Raw genomic sequence first — 19,307 nt, forward strand, 5'->3', positions numbered from 1 at the left:
GGCCACTAAAGCTATCTCATTTCAATCAATGTTTCTATAACGAGAAACTGAATGGTCAAAGCTAATATATTAAACAGGGTTGGCACAGGATTAGAAAATACGAAATCTGATAGGTTTAAGATAGCAGAAAAGAACAGTGGATGGACTGAGTAATAGTTTTGATATTTTGCTACAAATTAGCAACTTTAAGAGTAGGTTATGATTATAACTGATCAAACACACTTTGAGTTCATGATTCTCACCAATTCATGCTCATTACAAACATTAATCATGCTTTTCATTAAAAATCCTATTTGTTTAATCTGATGCGGTAATATTTTAAATATGGGTAGAAGCAAAGTATTGTAAACTATTAATTGGTTGAAGAATTCAGGTTGAAGAATATACATGAATCACTCCTGCAAAATTGGTCCCATTATTTTATTACCACTTGTTCATTTTGTCTCCTCTAATAATCACATCAACATTTGTTCTTTGAAATACCAATATATTACACATACCTAAATCAATCTTAGAGAGGTTCAGCATCTGTTAAATCCTTTGGCATTCTTCTGGCATTTCTGAATGGTTCTTTGTTTGTTTAATCTTACAATCATCAGCCTGTAGCAACAACCATAGTTATAACTTGCATTGTATCACACCTTCAATGTAGCAAAGCATTCCAAGTAGCTTAAACTGGATATGAATAAAACCACTTGGAGGTAAAGATATAATAACTATCAGGACATGTAACCAAAATTAAAGTGCATTTTAAAGAAAGAGGAGCTAAATAATGCACAAGAAACAGACAACATAGCGCAGTTCCTATAAACATTAATTTAGCAAAAACCTGTGTCCAACTGCAGTTCCACAATGTTACCAAGAAAAAACTTAAGTCTTGCAAGTCATCAAAGAGAGAGAAGAATTTGTGACTTTCTATGAATATCAATGACAATAGACAATAGATAATAGGTGCAGGATTAGGCCATTTGGCCCATTGGCCAGCACCGCCATTCGATGTGATCATGTCTGATCATCCACAATCAGCACCCCGTTCCTGTCTTCTCCCCATATCCCTTGACTCTGCTATCTTTAAAAGCTCTATCTAACTCTCTCTTGAAAGCATCCAGAGAACCGGCCTCCACTGCCCTCTGAGGCAGAGAATTCCACAGGCTCACAACTCTCTGTGTGAAAAAGTATTTCCTCATCTCCATTCTAAATGGCTTACCTCTTATTCTTAAACTGTGTCCCCTGGTTCTGGACTCTCCCAACATAGGGAACATGTTTCCTGCCTCTAGCATGTCCAAACTCTTAATAATCTTATATGTTTCAATAAAATATCCTCTCATCCTTCTAAATTCCAGAGTATACAAGCCCAGCCGCTCCATTCTATCAACATATGACAGTCCCGCCATCCCGGGAATTAACCTTGTGAACCTACGCTGCACTCCCTCAATAGCAAGAATGTCATTCCTCAAATTTGGAGACCAAAACTGTACACAATACTCCAGGTGTGGTCTCACTAGGACCCTGTACAACTGCAGAAGGACGTCTTTGCTCCTATATCAACTCCTCTTGTTATGAAGGCCAACATGCCATTTGCATGTCGTAACATAGAAACATAGAAACATAGAAAATAGGTGCAGGAGTAGGCCATTCGGCCCTTCGAGCCTGCACCGCCATTCAATATGATCATGGCTGATCATCCAACTCAGTATCCTGTACCTGCTTTTCTCTCCATACCCCCTGATCCCTTTAGCCACAAGGGCCACATCTAACTCCCTCTTAAATATAGCAATGAACTGGCCTCAACTACCTTCTGCGGGAGAGAATTCCAGAGATTCACCACTCTCTGTGTGAAAAATGTTTTCCTCATTTCGGTCCTAAAAGATTTCCCCCTTATCCTTAAACTGTGATCCCTTGTTCTGGACTTCCCCAACATCGGGAACAATCTTCCTGCATCTAGCCTGTCCAACCTCTTAAGAATTTTGTAAGTTTCTATAAGATCCCCCCTCAATCTTCTAAATTCTAGCGAGTACAAACCGAGCCTATCCAGTCTTTCTTCATATGAAAGTCCTGACATCCCAGGAATCAGTCTGGTGAACCTTCTCTGCACTCCCTCTATGGCAAGAATGTCTTTCCTCAGATTAGGAGACCAAAACTGTACGCAATACTCCAGGTGTGGTCTCACCAAGACCCTGTACAACTGCAGTAGAACCTCCCTGCTCCTATACTCAAATCCTTTTGCTATGAATGCTAACATACCATTCGCCTTCTTCACTGCCTGCTGCACCTGCATGCCTACTTTTAATGACTGGTGTACCATGACACCCAGGTCTCGTTGCATCTCCCCCTTTCCTAATCGGCCACCATTCAGATAATAATCTACTTTCCTGTTTTTGCCACCAAAGTGGATAACCTCACATTTATCCACATTATACTGCATCTGCCATGCATTTGCCCACTCACCCAGCCTATCCAAGTCACCTTGCAGCCTCCTAGCATCCTCCTCACAGCTAACACTGCCCCCCAGCTTCGTGTCATCCGCAAACTAGGAGATGTTGCATTCAATTCCCTCGTCCAAATCATTAATATATATCGTAAATAGCTGGGGTCCCAGAACTGAGCCTTGCGGTACCCCACTAGTCACTGTCAGCCATTCTGAAAATGACCCGTTTACTCCTACTCTTTGCTTCCTGTCTGCCAGCCAGTTCTCTATCCACATCAATACTGAACCCCCAATACCGTGTGCTTTAAGTTTGCATACTAATCTCTTATGTGGGACCTTGTCGAAAGCCTTCTGAAAGTCCAGGTATAATACATCCACTGGTTCTCCCTTATCCACTCTACTAGTTATATCCTCGAAAAATTCTATAAGATTCGTCAGACATGATTTACCCTTCATAAATCCATGCTGACTTTGTCCAATGATTTCACCACTTTCCACATGTGCTGCTATCCCATCTTTAATAACTGATTCTAGCAGTTTCCCCACTACCGACGTTAGACTAACTGGTCTGTAATTCCTCGTTTTCTCTCTCCCTCCCTTTTTAAAAAGTGGTGTTACATTAGTTACCCTCCAATCCTCAGGAACTACTCCAGAATCTAAAGAGTTTTGAAAAAGTATCACTAATGCATCCACTATTTCTGGGGCTACTTCCTTAAGTACTCTGGGATGCAGCCTATCTGGCCCTGGAGATTTATCGGCCTTTAATCCATTCAATTTACCTAACACCACTTCCCGGCTAACCTGGATTTCACTCAGTTCCTCCATCTCATTTGACCCCCGGTCCCCTGCTATTTCCGGCAGATTATTTATGTCTTCCTTAGTGAAGACAGAACCAAAGTAGTTATTCAATTGGTCTGCCATGTCCTTGTTCCCCATAATCAATTCACCCGTTTCTGACTGCAAGGGACCTACATTTGTTTTAACTAATCTTTTTCTCTTCGCATATCTATAAAAGCTTTTGCAGTCAGTTTTTAATGTTCCCTGCCAGTTTTCTTTCATAATCTATTTTCCCTTTCCTAATTAAGCCCTTTGTCCTCCTCTGCTGGTCTCTGAATTTCTCCCAGTCCTCTGGTCGGCTGCTTTTTCTGGCTAATTTGTACGCTTCATCTTTTGTTTTGATACTATCCCTGATTTCCCTTGTTATCCACGGATGCACTACCTTCCCTGATTTATTTTTTTGCCAAACTGGGATGAACAATTGTTGTAGTTCATCCATGCAGTCTTTAAATGCCTTCCATTGCATATCCGCCGTCAACCCATTAAGAATCAATCGCCAGTCTATCTTGGCCAATTCACGTCTCATACCCTCAAAGTTACCTTTCTTTAAGTTCAGGACCCTTGTTTCTGAATTAACTATGTCACTCTCCATCCTAATGAAGAACTCAACCATATTATGGTCACTCTTGCCCAAGGGGCCACGCACAACAAGACTGCTAACTAACCCTTCCTCATTACTCAATACCCAGTCTAGAATAGCCTGCTCTCTCGTTGGTTCCTCTACATGTTGGTTTAGAAAACTATCCCGCATACATTCCAAGAAATCCTCTTCCTCAGCACCCTTGCCAATTTGATTCACCCAATCTATATGTAGATTGAAGTCACCCATTATAACTGTTTTACCTTTGTTGCACGCATTTCTAATTTCCTGTTTGATGCCATCCCCAACTCCACTACTACTGTTAGGTGGCCTGTACACAACTCCCACTAGCGTTTTCTGCCCCTTAGTGTTTCGCAGCTCTACCCATATCAATTCCACATCCTCAAAGCTAATGTCCTTCCTTTCTATTGCGTTAATCTGCTCTCTAACCAGCAACGCTACCCCACATCCTTTCCCTTTCTGTCTATCCCTCCTGAATATTGAATATCCCTGGATGTTCAGCTCCCAGCCTTGGTCACCCTGGAGCCATGTCTCCGTGATCCCAACTATATCATAGTCATTAATAGCTATCTGCACATTCAACTCATCCACCTTATTACGAATGCTCCTTGCATTGAGACACAAAGCCTTCAGGCTTGTTTTTACAACACTCTTACCCCTTATACTATTATGCTGAAAAGTGGCCCTTTTTGATTTTGCCCTGGATTTGCCGGCCTGCCACTTTTACTTTTCACCTTGCTACCTATTGCTTCTACCGTCAATTTACACCCCTCTGTCTCTACGCTCACACATTTAAGAAACCCTTTCCCTTTAACTCCATCCTCCACTATCCCATTAACTCCATCCACTATCCCTTACATTTATCCACATTAAACTGGATCTGCCATGCATCTGCCCACTCACCCAACCTGTCCAAGTCACCCTGCATCCTGATAGCATCCTCCTCACAGCTCACACTGCCACCCAGCTTTGTTCATCTGCAAATTTGCTAATGTTACTTTTAATCCTGGATGACACAAAGCTGGGTGGCAGTGTGAGCTGTGAAGAGGATGTTAGGAGGTTGCAGGGTGACCTGGACAGGTTGAGTGAGTGGGAAGATGCGTGGCAGATGCAGTATAATATAGATAAATGTGAGGTTATCCACTTTGGCGGCAAAAACAAGGGGGCAGATTATTATCTCAATGGGGTTAGGTTAGATAAGGGGGAAGTGCAGCGAGACCTGGGCGTCCTTGTACACCGGTCACTGAATCGTCTGAGGAAATATACTGAATGAAAATGGGAAATGCATTTTGTCATTCGGTGAGATGAGAAAACAACCTTGCATTTACCTAATATTTTAAAATTCAGAAATTTGTGTTGAGGAAACCAGAACTGGTTCACTTTTAGGAAATAAATTGTGCCAATCAGATGGAAGAGATGGAAAATGTCTCAGAAAAAGTTTTCAGTTAGTTTCATTCCTTCTGCTCTTGCTCCTTAACTCTTAAAATCCTTTAATTCTACAGTGTGAAACTATCTTCTCATTGGACATTGACATTGGATACCCTCCCATCATTCTTCTTGGCAGTGCTTTCCAATTGGAAATTGTGAACTACATTTTTCTTTCATCCTCAAAATCCCCCCTGTTCCTTTAAGTATGTGCCCTCTGTTTACCATTACCATTGCAAAATAAAGGGATGCCAAACACTAGGAGATTGGATATTCGGCTACATCAGACAAGCAAGTCAACCTGCATATTGCATGTCAAGAGTAAAGAGTCAAAAGTGTTTTATTGTCATATGTCCCGGATGGGACAATGAAATTCTTACTTGCTGCAGCACAACAGAATATGTGACTATGTAAACATAGTACATAACGGGGGAAGAGTAAAAAGGTCAATACATAACAAATATAGTGCAATAATAATATAGTATTTTGCAGTTCAGAGCTCAGAGCTTATTTGTTGTTGTGTTTAATAGCCTGATGGCTGTAGAGAAGACAAACTGCAGGGTAAAGATACAGCAACACTGCACCTTATTTATGCACCAAGGTTACTGCAAGGTTTTACTATTAGACATTGCCAATCCTAATCATTGGAGTATCTGAAGTGGTTTCATTCACTTTATATAACAAAGAAAATTCAAATAGTGAGAAGTGGATTAAAGTGGATTAAAAGTATGTGGCTAACTAATTTCATTCACTTTATATAGCAAAGAAAATTCCAATAGTGAGAAACATTGAACCTACCAAGAACAGAGGGCACTCATTCACTGTTTTAGCATTGCTGGTACCTTCTGATTTTTCTGCCCACTTGTCAAACACAAGTTTCATTTCCCTCTCAATTTCCTGCAGGTGCAAACATTAATTGAACATGTTCGATTACTGCTGTAATATACAACTAGTCATGATTTTTATTTGTTAATTTTCCGATTGTAGGCTCCTGGTTGGGAGATATCCATAGGCAAGTCATCCAGTAGCATTCAAAGGTAAGAATGTTAGGTTAAGCTGGCATTGCCCATTTCTACAATGATCAGCGGCTTAATAAATGGGGATAGTTTAATGGTCTTAGACAAATTCTGGCAGTGTGAGATTAGGCACGTCCAGTGCAATGATTATCATGTACTCTTCCTAGCAAGAAAATATAGTAAAAATAGGAGATGGAATTCCATTTTTTGTTTCCCAATACTGGAATAGTTGATTCCGCATCCATTACATGAGCCTGATGTCATTGTCATAAGGGTGTGATAATAGCAATTTCAGAGCTGTTGTGCAACATAAATTACATCTTCACCACTGATGCCCACAATAAGGGTGATGTTGGTCCCTCTTGCTATGATTCTGCTGTGTATATGCCTCTAATTCCAGCATAACTGAATGAATTTGCTACTTCTGGCTGGAGTGTTGTGCTCTAAACTCTGCCACACTGAGGACATTTGCCATGGTTCGCGGCAGGTTGGTGTGGTGTCCATGATGCTGGATTCTACAATTTACCTTTCAGCAATCAGACTGTTATTGCAATCAATTGAACCATGGAGGCATGTCTCTCATTAATATTGACAGATATCAATGCGTTTATGTCCAGAATCCAAGGAACAATCCAGAATGCTTAAGAATTCTTAGGAACTGGATACTGTGCAGAACAGTAGAACTGAAGGACAAACCCTGTCTTCTATGTAAGGTAAATTCAAACTGGCAATTAGCAAATGTGAGAAATCCCCACTGTTAAGTAATTCAAATTTGATTTGATTTGGAGTTTTTTTGCACAATCCACAAGCATTGCCATTTTTCATTTCACTGCACATCTCGTATGTGTATGTGACGAATAAACCTGACTTGACTTGACTTATTCAATGCAAATAAAATAGAAAATAATGCATTTTACTACAGTGCATGAGTCATTTGAAACCTAAACTATGGGAGGAATAATCGATATTAAACCTGTGATTTACAAAGCTTTCCTTGAAGAGGCTAATTATAAGAAAGTAATTGCTTTGATTAATTAACAACTATTGTTGTTGAATCACACATCTGCTGGGATGGTGGAAGATGGACTGAACCTTTTCTGATTTAGCATTTCTGATACATTGTGAGACTATACTTGCTTATTCAAACTTAATGAAACAGTGCAGGCTGACTTTAAAGTCCTCTTCAATGGTTTGGCCCAATGATTTCCTTGCAAAATCACTGAAAAAAAACATAGTTCAAAATTATCTTAACATTGAACAGAGGATAAAAAAAACCTCCAGAAGACTAAACCTATAACGTAGCACCCAAAAGTTAATCTCCTATGTGATTTTCACATCACTGGTGTAAATAATGACAACGCTGAGACCTGCCAGCGCGTGTAAACCCTATTTTCCCTGAAATAGTGATATTTAAGGGACCTATATCCAAACTGTATTTTTTGTCTTCATTGAGATCTGTGTCTTCCAGTAAGCTCTCATATCGTGTACCCGGGTTAATTTGCCAAGGTGACTCCTTCCTAGCCCCACGATTATTCCACACCATTGGCACTGTTCCCAGGCACATTTCACTGCATAACTGCATTAAAAAGATCACAAATTCTATCGTCATTGTTGTTCCTTCAACCACAAGAGAAGGGACTGCAGGCATAAGGATTTTCCTGTGTTCCCCAGAGTGCAAGGATTCACAGCCTGCATTTGTGTAATATCACTGCTCACAAGGACATCCTCTGCTGGAATTTCTGGCTGAATTCCTGGAAGTTTTTCAACAAGCTGGCCAGGTCCTTCTGGAATTACCCTACCATCATTACAGCAGTGTTACTAATCAGAGGCGTTCCTCGGTCGGTAAGGTAGTACAACTTGTCTTCAGCTACATCCCTTTAAGGCCTGACTGCTGTGATTGTATCAGCTAGATCAAATTTCAGCCGCAGTGAGAATTTGCAATAGACCAACAGAGCAGCACATCCTCAAACTCTCACGGGACTTTCTCTGGCATTCATCAAGATCATGCCTGATCTATCTCAGCATAATTTCCTGTACCATCCCCCTAACCTCCCAAATTGCTTGAAATCCACTGATCTCTGTTTGGAGAGAACTTGGTTGCTGATTCTCCACGTGGCCTGGGACAAAAATTCCAACGATTAATCAACTTCTGACTGAGGAAATTTCTCCTCATCTGAGTCCTAATCAGCCTAATTCTGCAATTGTGACTGTTTATTTTTGATTCATCAGCAAGATGAAGCATCCTCCCTGCATTCAAACGGCAAAGCCTTGTGAGAATTAAAAAGACAATGATAAGTAGTATTAATGTAGATGAGTAAGATGGTTATCATAGACATTGTGGTCTGATGTCCTATATTCTGTAATCTGTGATTCTATGACACATATATTTCCAGTGTGTATCTTATTCTAAATTCAAGAGAATAAAGGTTCCGTAGACTCAATCTCTTACAGCAACTGCACCATTCTGGAACAAGTCCAGTGAATCTTCACTTTACACTCTCTCTGGTCAATATATTTCAGATAAGAAAATCAAAATTGCCCATAAAACTGCAGGTGTGTTTTCACCAAGGCCAGAGATCATTGCAAGAAGTGTGTATATTGAGGAACAGACAATAGGGACTGGAGAAAATGCTGAAAGAAAGCAAGCAGACTAGAGACAGCATAATCAGGAGCATCAAATCTATAGACAGTCCAGGTCGTTTCCGTTAGTTCTGTGGGGAGAGACTAATTGAGGTCATTGTTACCTGGTTTGCAGGTTCCACTTGTAAAGCTTTTCTGAGAAATTTGATTGAGAGAAAATACTTCTCCTGCAGCTCAAGAACCTGAAAAAGAACATTAAAAAAAAAAGAAATTGAGATAGAAATTTACCGTGAACAAAAATGGGGATTGCAGGATATGATATATTGAAACCCTCTCAAATAAGCATTCATTAAAGCATGAGATATGACTGACTCCCCCATTAAAGCATGAGAGATATTGCCTCCCCTGGGACTGGACCTTCACAGAGCTACTAGAAGATTGTTTGTTATTTTGCTAATAGGAATCTTTCTACTTTTTGCAGGATTTTTCCTTTTATTGTATTGAAATTAATCCATAACGTAATTAATCTAAACAAAATCTATGTTTTCATTAGCTGTCTGAGTCCATGATCCTTTGATGCTGCTGCAAGCAAATTTTCCATTGTACCTGTACCTCACCGTTCTTGTGAATACCTGTATGACAATAATGTCGACTTGACTTCATCAATATATTGCCGGGACAGTGTGTGTAAGAGACTGCTTGGCCTATTTCTATTCACCAACCAAGGGTCTCCTGATTGCTTATAAAAAATCATCTCTTCCATGTGTTGTCAAATCTACCCCCCCCCCCCCCCCCCAATCAAAGGAGCATAGCAAATAAACATAGTCTCTTTGACATGTGACAGTGGATGGGATTTGGATAACGTGCACGAAAATTAGCTGTCGAATTTCCAGCAAAAACACCGTGTCTGGCCAGGTTCACATCACACCCTCGCCTACCTTGCCCTTCCTGAACAAGGCTTTGCAGTGCTGGGGCTGGTGCTGCAAGACAATATCACAGCAGGTAAAAGCCTCCTCCATGTTTCCCATGTTCAGGTGGCAGGCTGCGTTATTGCTGTAGCATTTCACTTTTTCATCAAGGAGACTTTTCTCGTCTTCATGGTTGAGGACATCTGGAACAATAAGGTAGTATTAAACAAATGTTCCAGTCCAGCTGAAGCAGCAATATGACTGACTAGGATTGAATTGGATATTAGCTCAAACTGCTTCTCAGTGCCAACTATGTTCAATGATAGTGCCTAGGAACGTGTTAGAGTATGGGAATTTCATCACCTCATCTTGTTGCTGAGGCTGGATCACTGAGACCATTTAAAGAGGAAGTAGATACATTTTAGTAGTGTCAAGAACCAAAGGACATAGGTTTGAGGTTAATGGGGAAAGATTTATTAGGAAAGTGACAGGGCAACTTTTTCCACACATAGGGTGGAGAGTATATTGAATGAGCTGCCAGAGGAGGTAGTTCAGGCAGGTGCCATCAGAACATTTAAAAGGCATTTGGACATTATGGATACAAAAGGTTTAGAACAACATGGGCCAAATGTCGGCAGTTGGGACTTGTGTAGATGGGGCATCTTGGTCGAGTTGGGTCGAAGGGTCTGTTTCCATGCTGTAGGACTCCATGACTCTATATCTGTAGAACATTCAAAATTAATCTTTTCAATTGAAAATGTAATTATTCCAAGAAAATAATTCAATACCTCTGGTGTTGGCATCTATCATTGTCAAAGCACTGGTGTAGCAGGGGATCGCCAGTTTATAATTCTTACTCTGGAAGTATCGGTTGCCTTTCTCCCGCTCATCCCTAATTAATTGCAACTGTTCCACTTTCGGTTTAACCTCCAGACGAGTTCCACTGACTGACAACAGCTCGACTTCAAGGAGAACTCTGCCCCCTGGTTTCACTTCTGAGGCTTCGCTGCAGAACAATTAAGCAAATGATCAGATTCTGTTGTAGTCATTGAGAAACAGTATGAAAACAGGCACTTTGACCACTGGGTCCATGCTGACCATCATATATGGAATGAGCTGCCAGAGGAGGTAGTGGAGGCAGGTGATATCAGAACATTTTAAAAGGCATTTGGACAGGCACATGGATACCAAAGGTTTGTATTTACACTAACCCTACAGTAATCCCATTTTGAACCAAGGTGGCATTTCGGAAGGACAGGAGAAGACTTAAATCAGTCATAACAGTCAACAAATAAAAAACAAATTTGGGTAAGCAAATACCAACTTTCTTTGCCAGAGAGGTCAATAAATCTTGCACTTGTTACACTCAACCTGCTGAATTACAAGACAAGACAATCCGTTAAAAAATTGGTGAATTCTGAAAGTTAAATTTACAATTAAAATAATTTCTGATTTCAGTAGCTGAATAGTAGCTCTTATTCTGGGATCAGCTCTTCAAGAGCACTGCCCAATAAAATAAATACATGCAGAGGCTGGGCTGCTGAGTATTTTTTTTACCATTTTCTGTTCTATTGCAGATCTCAGGCATCTGCATCTTTTGGGTTGGAGAGGAAATCCCTAGGGTGGAAACTCAACATGTCACCAGTGAATAACATCACCTGAGATCTACTAAAATTCAAATTAATTGTAATCAGAATTAGAATTCAATCCCCGACTTCAGACCACATTGATATGTTTCCTCTTATTTTGTGATTTCATCTAAACCTGCAGCTTCAAATTAATTCAGAGCCAATTCTGTAAAAACACACACAGTTGATTCACAGATATGAACATTAATTACCTGGATGCTCTTCCGGAACAAAACTTGGAGTCTGTGAGAATCAGAGCTGTTTCATGTAAGTACATCAGGGGCACACATATCTCCAGAGCCTTAGAGAGAGAAAACAATTCTGAAAGTTACTGTGTTAAAGAAATCAAGAGATAATGAAGCTGAAGAAGGGTCTCGACCCGAAACGTCACCTATTCCCTCGCTCCATAGATGCTGCCTCACCCGCTGAGTTTCTCAAGCATTTTTGTCTACCTTCGATTTTTCCAGCATCTACAGTTCTTTCTTAAACATGAAGCTGATGGTACTCAACTGAAGACTGTTCCAATATCAGTCATATCCCGACCTAGGCTGTTTTAGTGCAGTTTACCATTGCATCTATCCAACCAAGTAGATATTTTGTGTTGAATTCACAAAAGCAGGACAAGCTTAATCCAACTCATTATCTGCCAGTTCACGTTCCTTCATCACACGGGGGTGGGGGGCGTGTCTTTCGTAGTGCTACAAACAGCTCTGTCCATCAATAGTGGCAGAAGAGACTGCAGATGTTGGAATCATGAGCAAAAGTAAAGTGCTGGAGTCAGGTAGTATCTGTGGAGGGAAATGCACAGATAACGTTTCAGGCCAGGACTTTTCTTCACATCGAAGAAAAATTCTGATGCCAACCGTCATCTGTCCATTCATCCTTTGAATTCTTCCAACAATTTGATTTTTGTTCGGGCCATCAACTATTGATGAACTATTGATCACTATTGATGATTAATTTATTTTTTCCCCAGAAACATTTGGCTCCTGATCTTATAGTCCAAACATGGATCAAGGTGGTAAATTCCAACAGTAACGAGGTGAAGTGACTGCCCATAACATTAAGGCAGCATATGACTAAGATTGTATTTTCCAAATGTTTGTGAGCAAAGCTACAGGAAATCCACCAGTTCAATAGTAGGTAGAATTTAAAAAGAGATACTGTCCAGAAAAAGGGAAAGCAGCATAGCTTAAGGAGGAACTAGAACACACAGCAGATAGATCAATGTAACTGTATATCCTTAAACAACAAGCTCCTTGCAATCATTAGTGATGATCCTCACCCTAACCCTAACTTCAACGGAGAGAGGTTGAGCTTTCATTGGATCGTAAAGCCCCTGTCCCACTTAGGCAACCTGAACGGAAACCTCTGGGGACTTTGCGCCCCACCCAAGGGTTCTGTGCGGTTCCCGGAGGTTTTTATCAGTCTCCCTACCTGCTTCCACTACATGCAACCTCCGGCAACCTCCGGGAACCGCACGGAAACCTTGGGTGGGGCGCAAAGTCTCCAGAGGCTTCCGTTCAGGTTTCCTAAGTGGGACAGGGGCTTAAGTGGGACAGGGGCATTAAACAATAAATAGGCTGCACGAATTGGCTTGGAGTAACAGAAAGTAAACACAATCTATGAACTACAGTATACACATCTGTGAATTATTTACATAACAATTACAAAGTAATTCTACCAATATCCATTCACATTATTAACAGAGTGACCCCAGGCTCGCGAGGTGGACAGTGATGGATTGCACACATTTGTAAAATGATCATAGGTTCAAATTCTTTACAAATGGAAACCATGCGCGAATTGATTATGACAGATTTGATTTGCAGACAGATGGTGGTAGCTATATACTCACGCATATTTACATTTAAATTTGCTACAATCGTGTATAGGGTGATTTCACGAAAGGTCACTGGATCATAGATCCTCACCCACGTGACCGCAAAATTTAACTGGGGTACAAACGTCACTTCCAGTACATGTTATTGATGCTAGAAACGCGAACTTTCCAACCTGTTAAAAACCGCGAAAACGGCCCGTTCTTGAGCTGTAAATAACTGTGCCAGTCTGGGTGACCGTGAGACACAGTTATCTTACTTTAGAGTCCAGAAGATAAAGAAAAACGAAGGTAAAGACAAGAGAGCGCTGAAGGGAAAATAACAGCGGAAGTTGTTGGCCGTGCAGATATAAAGATCGAAAATATCGGGAATTATCGCGTTCGCTCACTGCATTTCATCAAAACATCAATAATGCCTTAGTTTTGATGAAATGCAGTGAGCAAGCGCGATGTGTCGATGTGTCAAGGATAGCTGTGTCTCACGGTCACCCCGACTGGCACAGTTATTTACAGCTCAAAAACGGGCCGTTTTCGCGGTTTTTAACAGGTTGGAAAGTTCGCGTTTCTAGCATCACTAACATGTACTAGAAGTGACGTTTGTACCCCAGTTAAATTTTGCGGTCACGTGGGTGAGGATCTATGATCCAGTGACTTTTCGTGAAATCACCCTATAATAATCCACTGATGGGGTATCAATGACAGTAGCGATGCCTATGCAAATCGAGTATTAGTTAAAGAGGGCACGATTTATTATGCGATTGTGTAAAGTGTCATTTATAAAGAGCTACACAGTGGAGTGACGGTGCCTCTGCTGCCTTACAGCGCCAGAGACTCGGGTTCGATCCCGACAACGGGTGCATTCTGTACCGAGTTTGGACGTTCTCCCTGTGACGGCGCGGGTTTTCTCCGGGTGATCCGGTTTTCTCCCACATTTCAAAGACGTACAGATTTGTGAGTTAATTGGCTTCGGTAAAATTGCAACTTGCCACTAGTGTGTAGGATGGTGGTAGTGTACGGGATATCCCGATCGCTCGTCGGCGGTGGGTTGAAGAGCCTGTTTCCGCGCCTATCTCTAAATTCTCTTAAGTCTAAAGGTATCATGACTGTTTTAATTGAGCACATGGTTGAATAATAGAAGAGTGTTCATTTTGCACAGTTAATATGTGCGTATTGATTATACCTAGCTTGATGTTGCGGAGATTTAAATTAGCTATAAATATTAATACTGGGTGAACGCAAATTGCTTGTTTGTGTGAATTATGTGCAGTTTGGGCTCAGGTGACTGATTCACTGCTGTGTGTGCCTTCCGACCATAGCTGACATTGCTTTTGGTGAGGTGGCGTTCCGCTCACCCACCTTAATGACATCCCTTCCATTGATAGTAAATGAAAGCTTCTGCCGGCCCAGAATGACATCTCCGTTTTCCTGCATGATCTTCACCCAGATTATGACATTCTGCCCGTTTCCCGGCCTCTCGAGCTGCGCGTCGCCACCTTTTAGAATCTTCTTCTTCAGCAACCCATTCCCTGCAACGGTGAATGAGTGGCATTAGTTTAGAACGAGTTTCTACCTGTAGTTAGTAATTGCACCGTTTATTACGCGCACCTAGCACGTCAATCCACTCTTCTTCTGAATTGTCCACTACATCATGTGTTGAGTCCATCATGCCCACTGGAGCTCCGGCGGCCACAAGGACGTGAACTCAAGATGTTCGCCGGCCTATCAGATTTGATAATGCTTGCAATCAAAATTATCCGACCACAATAGGAACCGATTCCACCATTAAAAGGCCAGCTTAGCCTGACCGGCCCGGTGCAATCGGTACAAGCGTGCGGTCACTTTTCCCTCCACGCTGACCTTGTCTGCATTTGTTGATCGCGTCAACATCTACAGACAGAAACGTCTCAATGACAAGACACTGTTTAGAACTCATTTTGAACACAGATTGTTGCATCACGGAATGTTTTGCTGTTACTGCGGATACTTGCTTCCTGCAAAGATGTCACTTGGAAGCCGTTTAGAATTAAATTTACTGAAGAGGAAGGAACGTTTACGGGAGACCGCGTGTCCTGTCGGGGGTGGTGGGGGCGATTGAACTGGACTCTGGGCCGACACAACACAATGAGACCAAAAGCAATCCGATGTCTCTGTATGACCGTTTTGTCTAACCATTGGAAACATTGAGAGTCTACTGACATATTGCATGTCAGTGTGGTATGCAGGCTGCTCTGCTGCATACAAGAAATCGCTCCAGAGAGTGGTAAAAACAGCAGAGAGAATCACCGGCTGCCCACTGCCCTCTCTGGAGGACATTGCCACCTCACGCTACCTCAGCAGAGCCACTTACATCATCAAAGACTCCACACATCACATTTTTGAACTGTTGCACTCTGGCAGGCGTTACAGGTCAGCCAAAACACGCACCTACAGACTCAGATACAGTTTCTTCCCCAAAGCAATCTACACACTCAATATGAAAAAAACACTGAGTATTTATTCATGCTGCACTTTTCCATGCTGCTACAAACCTCCACGTGCAATACTGATTCTTTATTTATCTTGATACCTAGTTTTATAACATTGTTTTAAAATTGTGTCCTGTGTTTTATGTTTGTATATTATGCACCAATGGAGTGGCAATAATAATTGTTGTATGCAGTGCTGACAATGACAAATAAAGGCATTCATTCATTATTTATCAGAATAATTTAGATCATTTTCACATTTCGCTGTTATCTCATGCCTTTTTTGTTCATCTGTCCAACCATCTGCCCATCAACCCCACACATGTGTTCACCTATTGCCTTTCACGTGTTATCCTGCCCCTATCTTCGAGCTGACTTTCCCTCACTCAGCTTTCCCCTCCATGTTTCCGATAGTACTTTCTTGAAATTATATTCCACTGTATAAGGTCGCCTCTAAGACTATCGAGGGGCAACATAATAGATGTTCATAGAATTATGAGGTGAACAGATAGGATTGTTAGGCAAAATCCTTTTCCCCCCAATGTTGGGAGTCTAGAATTAGAACACATAGGTTTAATGTAAGAATGGAGAAATTTCAAAGGAGATCTGGAAGGCACGTTTTTCACACAAAGGGTAGTAGTTATCTTGAATGGGTGGTAGAGGCAGATGCAATTAAAAGCTTTAAATAGCATTTAGACAAGTACTGAGATAGAAAAGGTAAAGAGAGATATGGCTCTAATACTGAGGTGGTGGGAAAGGGCTTGCTTCTCTGCAGTATGATTGCATGATCCCTATACAAGTCAGATACTTGTGTCACCACAATCATAGAGTGTGTGGGTCTAGGGAGATTGACTGAACCAAGGGCTGGACTATCTCTAACCCTAAAGCTTGCACCCAATGTCTGTGAATCACATGGTTAGCCCACCCAGAAACATTGGAAAGGAACACATGTTGGGAAGCACAACTTGCCACATGTGAGAATGTTCACTCCAAACAATTCAATAAAAAAATAAAAAGTAAACTGCAGATGTTGGATATCTGAAACAAAAATGGAATATGCTCAGCAGATCAGGTAGCATCTGTGGAAAGAGAAACAGTAACATTTTCAGGATGAAGACCCTTCATCAGAACAGAGTGGGAAAACAAGATGAAGGGAATGAAGAGAAATACTGCCTGTGAGCAAATGAAATGAAAGGCAGCAACAGTGGGAAGAGGAACAATTCCTGTTCATGTTTCAGGTTTCAGGTTTGCAACCTTCCTATTTTTGTCAAAATTTATCTCAATGTTACCCAGTGTATTAAAATGAAGAATATTATTTCCATTGATTAGAATATCATCTGCCACAAGACTTAATTTGGCATGAACCATTGAGCAAGAAAGCCTATTGGGTCACAACGCATAGGCTGTATTTCTTTTTGATGTGGACTATCGTTGGAGAAAACTATTTTGTGCTAGATGGGAGCTTGAATTAGTAAATGTGGTAAAGAAAAAATGTAGATAGGTTACTTTCAGGCATTGTTTTTGGTTGCCTGTTTTCTCAAGCCAAATCCCCTTTAGGATTTGCCCTCCACACCCTTTCATGTTTATCACAGTGCCATTATTGAGAGTAATTTCAACAAAATTATTGCAAAACCAGAGTGCAGTTTGTTGTTGAAAACAGTGCTGTTGTGCTTCCATTTTAATTATATCAATTACATGAAAATACACTTAATTTTATATAGAGATACAGACCATGTTGGACAAGGTGAGAAGATAAGAGTTAGAATACGTTGCGGCTCACATGGACTTTGAGCCCTGGCAGGCTCTGCTGTAAATTCTGCAAACTTTCATAAAGATCTCCAAAATAAAATTTGACACAGAGCAAATATGTTTCAGGGTAGAGACACAAAGTTCTGGAGACAGTGAGATCTAGAAACGGTAGGGAATTGTCGTAGATGGACCAAGTGAATTTGAGTGCAGGATGGAAATTAGTTGTGAGGTTTACCCGTGAACTATACCCAAACTCTACCTTCACTACATTGACAACTGCATCGGTGCTACCTCCTGCACCCATGCGGAACTCACTGACTTCATCAACTTCATGGCTAATTTTCCATCACGGGAGACTGACTATCGACAGACATCTATTACAAACCCACTGACTCCCATAGCTATCTAGACTACACTTCTTCCCATCCTGCTTCCTGTAAAGACTCTATTCCCCCACTGCCAACTCCTCTGTCTACACCGCATATGCACCGAGGATGACGTGTTCCATACCAGGACATCAGTCATCTTCATTCTTTAGGGAATGGGGGGTTCCCCGCTATCATTATAGACGAGGTTCTCACTGGGTTCTCCTCGATAACCCGCAGCTCTGCTCTTGCTCCCCCTTCGTAACAAGGGCCACCTTGTCCACACCTTCTACCCAATGATCCATTGCATACAGCACATAATCCTCCGACATTTTCACCACCTCCAACGGGATCCCACTACTAGCCACATCTTCCAATCTCCATCGCTTTCTGCTTTCCGCAGAGACCGTTCCCTCTGCACAGCCCTGGTCAACGTCCCTTCCCACCCAAACCACCCCCTCCTCAGTACTTTCCCCTGCAATCGCAGGAGATGCAACACCTGTCCTTACACCTCTCCCCTCGACTCTGTCCAAGGAACCAGAGTCTTTTCAGGTGAGGCAGAGGTTCACTTGCACCTCCTCCAACCTCATCTTCTGTATTCGCTGTTCCAGGTGTGGACTCCTGTATATGAGCGAGATCATGCGCAGACTCTGCGATCGTTCCACTGAACACCTCCACTCAGTCTGCATAAACCTACCTGATCTCCCGGTTGCACAGCATTTCAACTCCCCCTCCCATTCCCACTGACCGTTCTGTCCTGGGCCTCCTCCATTGTCAGAGTAAGGCCCAGTGCAATTTGGAGGAACAGCACCTCATATTTCACTTACACCCCAGCGGTATGAACATTGACTTCTCCAACTTCAAATTTCCCTCTCTCCATCCCCTCCCCTTTCCTAGTTCTCCCACCAGTCTTACTGTCTCAGATTACATTTTATCTCTGTACCACCTACTCCCGTGACATTAGTCTGAAGGGTCTTGACCAACACTGGACAGGCTAGATGCAGGAAAATTGGTCCCAATGTTGAAAGAGTTCAGAACCATGGGCCACAGTTTTAGAATAAAGGGGAAGTCATTTAAGGCTGAGGTGAGAAGAAACCTTTTCACCCAGTGTTGAGAATTTGTGGAATTCCCTGCCACAGAGGGGAGTGGAGGCCAAGTCACTGGGTGGATTTAAGAGAGAGTTAGATAGAGCTCTAGGGGCTAGTGGAATCAAGAGATATGGGGTGAAGACAGTCAGGGGTTATTGATTGGGGACAATCAGCCATGATCACAATGAATGGCGGTGCCAGCTCGAAGGGGCAAATGGCCTCCTCCTGCACCTATTTTCTATGTTTCTATGAAACGTCACCCATTCCTTCTCTCCAGAGATGCTGCCTGTGCCGCTGAGTTAATCCATCATTTTGGTCTGCACTGGAAATGGAAAAGACAAGAAAGAATGCAAAAAGCAGCAGGTGAAATTATGCAG

The 19,307-nt window shown here is 41.8% G+C and overlaps 1 protein-coding gene across 1 annotated transcript; it reads right to left on the reverse strand.

Annotated features, from left to right (window-relative positions):
- Window positions 1-531: 531 nt before the first annotated feature.
- Window positions 532-14,926, reverse strand: LOC116987167 (peptidyl-prolyl cis-trans isomerase FKBP8-like). The gene is made up of 8 exons (XM_033043042.1): window positions 14,863-14,926; window positions 14,620-14,789; window positions 11,636-11,724; window positions 10,584-10,801; window positions 9,826-9,998; window positions 9,052-9,129; window positions 6,090-6,188; window positions 532-600 (listed from the first exon to the last, which is right to left on the reverse strand). Exons 1-8 carry the CDS (start codon window positions 14,924-14,926, stop codon window positions 532-534), a joined length of 960 nt encoding a protein of 319 aa, XP_032898933.1.
- Window positions 14,927-19,307: the final 4,381 nt, after the last annotated feature.

This window comes from Amblyraja radiata, chromosome 25 (assembly GCF_010909765.2).
Source record: "Amblyraja radiata isolate CabotCenter1 chromosome 25, sAmbRad1.1.pri, whole genome shotgun sequence".
Classification (NCBI taxonomy): Eukaryota; Metazoa; Chordata; class Chondrichthyes; order Rajiformes; family Rajidae; genus Amblyraja; species Amblyraja radiata.

Bases quoted from the DNA above. Each gene is read 5' to 3' on its own strand.
- LOC116987167 (XM_033043042.1), bottom strand. From the start codon at position 14,926: ATGGACTCAACACATGATGTAGTGGACAATTCAGAAGAAGAGTGGATT. The intron at 10,802-11,635 runs GTAATTAATGTT...ATTGTTCTGCAG, and splicing joins TGTTCCGGAAGAGCATCCAG to CGAAGCCTCAGAAGTGAAAC. The intron at 9,999-10,583 runs GTATTGAATTAT...TTATTGTTCCAG, and splicing joins GATAGATGCCAACACCAGAG to ATGTCCTCAACCATGAAGAC.